This window comes from Cupressus sempervirens, chromosome 8 (assembly GCF_028749045.1).
Source record: "Cupressus sempervirens isolate cs-2001-9-10 chromosome 8, ASM2874904v1, whole genome shotgun sequence".
In the NCBI taxonomy this organism is placed as follows: domain Eukaryota; kingdom Viridiplantae; phylum Streptophyta; class Pinopsida; order Cupressales; family Cupressaceae; genus Cupressus; species Cupressus sempervirens.
The window spans coordinates 106503623-106511782 of NC_143125.1; the positions used below are offsets into that span (position 1 = coordinate 106503623).

Here is an 8160-nt window from a genome sequence, read left to right on the forward strand (position 1 = left end):
CTACATTGCTCAATGTTTGATATAGTTTCTTCGTCAATATCCATAGCAATAGGGCAGTAGATAGGAAAGGGAGTCTCTGCCCGATTTTTGGCAGACGTCAAACCACCACCATTCGATAAAGAGTGGGCATAAGAAAATCAACCCTTTACCCCACCACAGTGGATCCAGAACCCTTTCGTAGATCAATAGAGCCCAAACCACCCTTAGTCATAGACGATACCACAACTCCTAATGAAGGAGAGGCATGAGCAGGGCAATCTTTGCAAGGACCGCTCATAGTCACCTTCACTTGCGAAAGATTGCCACTACCCACCACACCTTGAGAAGCACTACTGTGACAAGAAGATTCCAAATGGAGAACCAAAAAACTTTGCAGTTGTCGACTGGATCAAATCATGGCCCTTGCTAGATGGAGGGAAATATAACCTGACAAAAGACACAGGGGCATCTGCACAAGATGAAACATGATCTTTGCGAGAGAAAACCTTTACTAGAACAAACATTAGGAAGATGCTCCTTGTTAATTCACGCAAAATTCTTGGAACCATCAAAGATTGATTCATTGTCAAGTACATGTACTGAATAATAAACCCTATGCTTAACACCAAATAGGCCTTCTTAACTGTGCAAATGTGAGCCTTAGTGTGCAGATCGCCTCCCAAGCGCATAGGTTGTCCTTTAATTGCACAACAGGACTTCTTGATTTCACAAAATAGGCTTCCAATTTTGTAGGTGTACTCATAAGTGCGCAACTCCTATTCTTGTACTTGCAAAAACATTGAAAAACAAGAAAAAATAGTGAGATTTTGCATGTTCCACACCAGGTTCACCAAATAGGGTAGGAAAGTGGAGAATTGAAATGATTTGCATGATATAGTCAATCACAAAATCCTAAATGCATGCAAAGATAAGATCCTAACCTGACATCAAAGAATTTGAGAAGGAATATGTAAAATATGCAAAACACAACAGAACTCCCTCAATTGGACTTCAATGCCTTTTCTTGCTTCTCAAATTGACGTGATGTAGCACCCATGACAACTTGCGGCTATCCATGAAAGTTTTAAGATGATAATGGTGAGCAGATTCGGAAGATTGTGGTTTGTTGATTAAGAGAAAGTGATCTGATTTATATATAGGATTTTGAATGGGAATCACCAAATTGGCAAATTGGAGCACAATTGAGAATTTGTCATAATTATGAAAAATTATGACAATGATCTACAAATATGGAATGCATAAATCAAGGGAAATTTAGAAGGAAAGGGTAGGCTAAATTAGTGGGAAAAGGGAAGAGAAAAAGTGGTGGCCAGAAAATAGGGATTGCAAGCACAATTAGGGGATAGAGGCAAATTAGTAGGATGTAGGCAAGAATTAAGGGACAAAATCCCATTTGGCAATATTCTCACAAATTAGGAATTAGTGAATTATTAATTCCCAATTTGCATGACAATTAGCCAATTAATTAACATGTAATTGATTAATTGAAAAACCATAAGGAGAAAATACAATTTATTTATCAAAGCTTAGGACTTAGGATAAAAAAGGGGAAAATTAATGGTTGATTTACTTCTAAAGAGGACAAGTTGATGAATTGAGGAAATTCATAAGACAAGATTTAATCTTTAGTCTAATCGTTTACTCGACAGGCTTGATTGGGTCAAATCGATTAAAATATGATGCAAATTAGGGACAAATATTAGTAACTAATTAAACAATTTTCAATGTTTAATTAATGAGGAATGACACGATATTGGTGAATGATAAAGATAAAAAATACAATCTAGAAGACATGTTTGAAAAGGGGGCCATAGGTGGGGATCATTTTTTAGTGTCTACATCCCCAATATTCGGTGCAGGTTTGTATAACAGACTTTGGGCCAAATATGGGGGCCAATGGCTAAATTTGGCCCAAATCGGACACGAATTTTAATTCCCACCAAATTGCACCTTACTTTCAGACTTGATGTAGTCAAGATCGAAGAAGTCCCCAAAAGGAGATGTCCAATCTTGCAGCTAGAAACACCGGAGTGAAAATGACAAAGCAAAGCAATAATAACATTAGTCAATAAGGAAACAGGAACTTCAATTATCATCTAGTTGGCCTGCAAATGCAGATTACAGATTTAGGACATTAGCCTTCTTACGTTCCAGACATACAAGCCTGATTTTTTCCCAAATCAAATGCTATTCTCCCATCTACTTATTCTCTACTAGCAGTGTCTCAAACAAGGACTACTATTCTACTTATATACAAGATCGCCAGCCACAAGTCGACTTATCCTATCAACAATCTCCAAAATAAAAGAAATGTATTACAAACATATAGGTCAGGATCTAAATCCATAAGAACACCATCAAATAGATACATCATTCCGTGTGGACACAAAAGACGGTCAGCCACATGTAATTCAACATAGAACAATGCTCCAATTAGCATTGCATGTCGTGAATTCCCTTTTCAAGGCTAATCTCGCCCTGCTGGCAGTTAGAGCAGGAAATGAAATATTGGATCGGACCAATCTTAAGATAACTTTGTCCAGAAACATTGGAATGGCTGCAAAGCTAGACATAGGATCTCCATGATGCCTGGACCACACCATAAGGATCACATAAGATAACATGCCAGCTGGGACAATAGCTACCTAGAACAACAGGAAATTGTCCAACTAGAACAGGAAATAGACAAACTGAAAGGAAATATTTTTGGGTGATGCAAGATCGCCAATGTGCCAGCTGGGACAATAGCTACCTAGAACAACAGGAAATTGTCCAACTAGAACAGGAAATAGACAAACTGAAAGGAAATATTTTTGGGTGATGCAAGATTGCCAATGACCCAAGGATGCACCTGCATCAAGACTTCTAGACATGATTCTGGTAGCATAGGTTTTGGGTCATATGGTTTTTCCTCCTATAGATTTTTATAAACTGGAGCTCTAATATAGTAGTGTCATTACTGAGTTTCAGGTAACCAAGTGCTGTCAGATTGCTGAGAGAAGTGAAGTGTGTTGTTGTACAGTCTTTGTTGAAGAGTAATAAATGAATGATACACTTGTCCTCTTTCTCATGTGGGATTTTTTCTCTAAGGGCTTTGGACACGTAAATCTGGTGTACTTATGGTTTCACTGATTTTATATTTATGTTAAATGTGCAATCACATATTAATTTGCTTGCCGTGTTTCTTGTCTGGAGTTTTTAGTTGAGAGGGTTTCCCATGTAAAGATGGTGTACTTATGGGATTGCTGATTTCATGCTCATGTTGAATGTGCATTCACTTGTCATAGAATCCGTTGGAAGTCGGTCCCATCTTACGATGCTGTAAGATGTTCTCCCATATTATAATGATTAGATGCTCTTACAATTTCTCCCACACTTTCAAGTGTACTTGACATGTGGCAAAGTGACACCTTAATGTGGGGTGCACTCTTCTCCGTGCAGGGACAGAAAATAAATAAATTTGGACATTAGAATGCAAGGATGAGATACTTTTCCCAATAGTTTGCAAGATATCCCATCTACCATTAGCTTGAGTGACCACTTGGTGCTCATTTCATCTAGGCTATGGATATAAGTGTGCAGTATTGAGACTGCTAGAGACATCATCCAATCCAATAAGAATCAAAGTCATGCATGCTCATTCTAGTCATTTAAGTTCATTTTGCTGTTTCTTCTCTTGTTTCTGGATGTTTGTTCTGTAGACGTGTATCCAAGTTTTCACGACACTGGGTTTTCTCTGGAAACTTTGTATTATGTATTTCCCACATTTTCATTTCAGATTCTTGGTGTGACATAGAACATTTATGTCTATGGAATTTTAAAAAATGCTGGAAAAGCTATGTGTCTAGTCTTGGACAGGGGACCTTCTTAATGATTCATGGGTGATTTACATAATGTGTTGTAATTTTTGGAATAAAATAGGATGTTTTGGGAGAGCATCAACATGTTTTTTAACTTTATTGCTTGTTTCCATTATTTATGACATTCAATTCAATTCATATCAAAATTTTACATTATTATCACTGTTGAACTACTGTGGAACTTGAATATATCAATACTGTTTAAAACTGTGGAACTTTGATACACTGTTACTGTTGAAATACTGTTTAACTTGAATAGCCATTCTTATACATATTCATGTTGTAGAAGCTCAATTGAAAATAAGTCTTTGTGTGGGTTCCATGTGGCAGACCAGATGCCAGTCCATCTGATCTTCAGGGTTTTGTTGTTTCCCAAGAAATGTGTTCTTGAATGCTACAAGCTTGCTGACAAAGCTCTTTTGAGGAATGAACAATGGGCAAAATGTTTATCAATCTCTTCTTGGAAAGGGAAATTTTATACCTTGTATTCTATTTCAAACAATTAGTAAAAGGAAAAAGAAGAACCGATGACTATGCTTGTAGATTTAACAGCCATGCAATAATCGCACCACAAATGTTAATACCAGTATCAAACCTTGGAGTTTCATATGTTCAAAACAACAATAGAAAACTATTTTTTTCACAGGCTGGTTTGGCTGATTCTAGAGCAATAATTCCAAGAGATCTGGATACAGAAATTGTCAATTCATATAGTGCAGGGCATGGAAATTTATAATTTCAACATTGGTGTAGTTTAAACTCCAAAGCATTTATTTAGAGCCCATAAACTAAAATCTTTCTGTAGGTAATTCATTTCGACTTCTAATTCATGCACGTGGGACTGGATTGAAAGTCCACAGTGCTCAACCTATTTTGGATTAATATTGGGTTGAATTGTTTTGTTTTTGTTTTTTTGTAGTCTCTTCCAATAATATTTTCGTTTGTGTATGTAATAGGGAAAATATATTCTGCTTTCAAATTCTAAAATTAATTTTTTGTGGTCGAGTGAAAATGGGTTTATAATGCCATGTTACTAAGAATACAAATTTAGGAGTTCTTTGCATCATATACATGGTCTACCCTTTTTAAGAAATTACACTTTTTTATTTGGGTTGAATGGTTTGATATATAAATGGACAAGGAACTCCATTTAGTGTTTATGCATTTCTAAGTGTTCAAATAGTTGAAAATTATGTCCCTTATTAGGCACTAAAAGCATTGTATTCAAACCATTTTGTTCTCTCTTCTGTGTGCATTTTGGTTCTGTTTTTGAATATATTTCTATACTTCCATTCTGATTCGAAGAGTTTGAATTGCATTGTATTGTAATACATACTAGAAGACATCTTTTAATTCTATAATTTTTCTGTTTCTCATCATTGTATTACTATCTAGCACACACGCACATATGGGCCAAGAAGTGAACATAACTTTTGTTATTAGGTAGACACATATTCCTCTCTCCTTTTTATTGCCCCTCTTTCTGTTCAGAGGGTTTATTAAACATGAAGTCATAGCAATAGTATGTTGATTTAGATGATAAAATAAATCTTCCGCCTTCCATTGCTTGGATAGGCTTTTCCATATCAGGACAATCAGCTGCAGAGAAAGATTTTTTTTATCTACTTACATCTGTCTACCTTGTATTTTTGTACCCATTGTTGGCATTCTTTTGACTTGGATATTTTGGGGACCTTTTGAACATATTTTCTCTTCAATTTAATTTTTAATCTTTGGAAACTATATATTGTCGTTAGACTATACAATCATTGTGGAAGGGTATTTTATTGAAGATGCAAATACCAATTTCGGAACTTTAATTCTTTCTCCATTTAGTGTAAATAGTAAATGCTTATTGTGCTATCATAAAATACATATTTATCAATGGAATCCCTTCCTAATAGAATGTTAATTGGCATTTTTCATAGGTTGAACAAATCAGTCTTAGACTAATGATAGTTTCTTAGTGTTCGTACTGGTAACTCTTTATACATCCACATTTTATAGTTATTATGCTCTCTTCGTCCCAATTTTAAGTAATGGAAATTCACAAAATGATTGAAGTGCTTAAGAAACCATCATTTTATGTGTACTGAAATAATGTGAGCATCCTTTTTTGTATTAAAGTATCTTAGTCTTAAGAGATAGGTTTGTAGGGTTATGAGCTTGGAACAAATCTAATTTACACAAGAAAGTTTGAATTTCCTTTTTTTTAAAAGCGTAACTATATTTTTGCTTTAGTCTTGATGATTTAGAAATTTTATCAAATGTTACGTTTAATAACAAATTTTGTTGTCCTTTAAGGAGTCACAATAGGCTTCTGTAGTTGTCCTTTCTACCTTATTTTAAAACATTTATTTCTGGTAATTCCACTTGTCTTGATGTAAAAGAAGTATGTTAGTTTTGACCATGTGACAGGTCATATGGTGGGAACCACAGACCATGACAGATAAAAACTTTATCGTCCCCCTGAATGTGGTAATCGTCAACCTCATTGAAGTTGGTGATTTGTCAAGATCATCTGCAAAACTTTCTAATTCTAAGGTCTTTGTTAAGCCCAATCCCTTCTCTTCTAAACTGAATGCAAAGGAGAATGGAGATTTACTTATCATAGGGTACTTGACTCTAATCTATAAGTAGATTACCTAAAGGCTTCAAGACATTGTCCTTATCCCATTTTGGAATTCACCTACCTTGTGAGCATATAACCCACCTCTCCATAAACATCACCAACTTATCCTCTTAAGGGGCTATCTCCTGCTTGAACTTTATCTCATTTCATCTTTTTTATCAAAGGTGTTTGTATTCAAATTCAAGATAGTCTACTTCGTATCTGTACTAATCTTTCTCTATTTTTGGACAAATGAGTACTGTTGGGTGGAAATTTTGCAACTGACACTTTTGGGTAAAATTGAGTCGCAAAATATGTAGACCAACCTCTCCTATCTTAAAGGGAGGGCTCCCCCTTTTCACTGTTCCTTAGATCAACTCAAGGTAAGGAAGAAGTTGAGAGATTTGAAAGGGTATGACCAATATTCTTTCCTTTTAGCTTAAAGAAAATAATCTACTTACCTGCGGAGTGAGTAATGTGAAGTATGAAACCTTGAACTATAGTTCTATCTAGAGTTGTAAACAATGATACTGATAAACTAACACTAACTTAAAGGCTAGTTGAAAGCGTACTAATTTGGCTCTAAGTCTGGTCTTAATCTACGCTATAAGAATAACCTTTAGGCACAAAGACTTGAAGAAGTAAAGAATTCTAACTATTTTGTGAATTAAGAAAGAGATATAAACTACAATCAAAGCTCCTAGTAGATATATCTCCACAATTACTCCTAGTCAAAGCTTCGGCTTTTATTGCTTCCTAACTCTTTTTATACTCAATTATCAAGAATGCAAAAAAAAAAAAACATGAATCAAAGTTAACAAATGCAAATTACAATAAAAAATTCCAACTTGCACAAATAACAATTTCACTCAATCAAAGCTCAACTTTAATTGTTTCTTTATATTCACTTTTCTTTCAAAATAGCGCTACACAATCCAAGTTGTGCTTGCACAATTTCTCCATAGCTCTCTTATCTATCCAATCCATAAATCTGGGCCTACTTCCTACCCTGGGAACTACAGGACCATCATGGTTGGGCATACTTTTGCCAAACTCTATGCAATTGTACTGAATAATATCTTGTCTAGAGAGCTCGATCAACGACATTGCTGGGTTAGAGGTCAGGCTGGGTTTCATACAGATTTTTAGACCACTGATCACATTTTGATCTTACGAGCTATCATTGAGGAGGCTCGTCACCACTCGATGAAAGTTTACTGTTGTTTTGTTGACTTTCGCAAAGCCTTTGACTCTGTTTCTCGGGTGGCTCTCTTTCAGCATCTTAGGGACATCAGGATCTCAAAGATTTTCCTTACAACTATTATGAGGTTATACGGGTGTGTTGTAGGCAGATTTAGGACTTCACAAGGCTTCTCTAACCCTATCCAAAGCACTATTGGGGTGAAACAGGGCTACCCTCTCTTCCCCACTCTCTTTGGCATCTACATCGACGAGGTTGAGGCATTTCTTCGTGATTGCTCGCTCCTTGATGATGGTTGTTACTTGCATCAGGTGTTGATCTTTATTCTCCTATTTGTTGATGATGTGATTCTCCTAGCATCTTCCCTTGATGGTCTTCAACAACTCCTTGATGGCTTGGCCTCTTTCTGCACCTCACGTGAGCTTCTTGTAAATTTGGGCAAGACTCAAGTTATTGTCTTCAATTGCTTGAGGACATCACACCTCCAT

General features: G+C 35.9%; 1 protein-coding gene across 1 annotated transcript in view; it reads left to right on the forward strand.

Moving 5' to 3' along the window:
* The window catches only part of NUDX23 (nudix hydrolase homolog 23), a 64841-nt gene extending 60075 nt beyond the window's left edge, over window positions 1–4766 (forward strand). The window contains exon 7 of the mRNA XM_089796892.1: window positions 4191–4766. Within this exon, the coding sequence (XP_089653018.1) occupies window positions 4191–4251 (61 nt within the window). The 3' untranslated portion in view covers window positions 4252–4766. The remainder of the gene's footprint in view (window positions 1–4190) is intronic.
* The last annotated feature ends 3394 nt before the right edge of the window (window positions 4767–8160 follow it).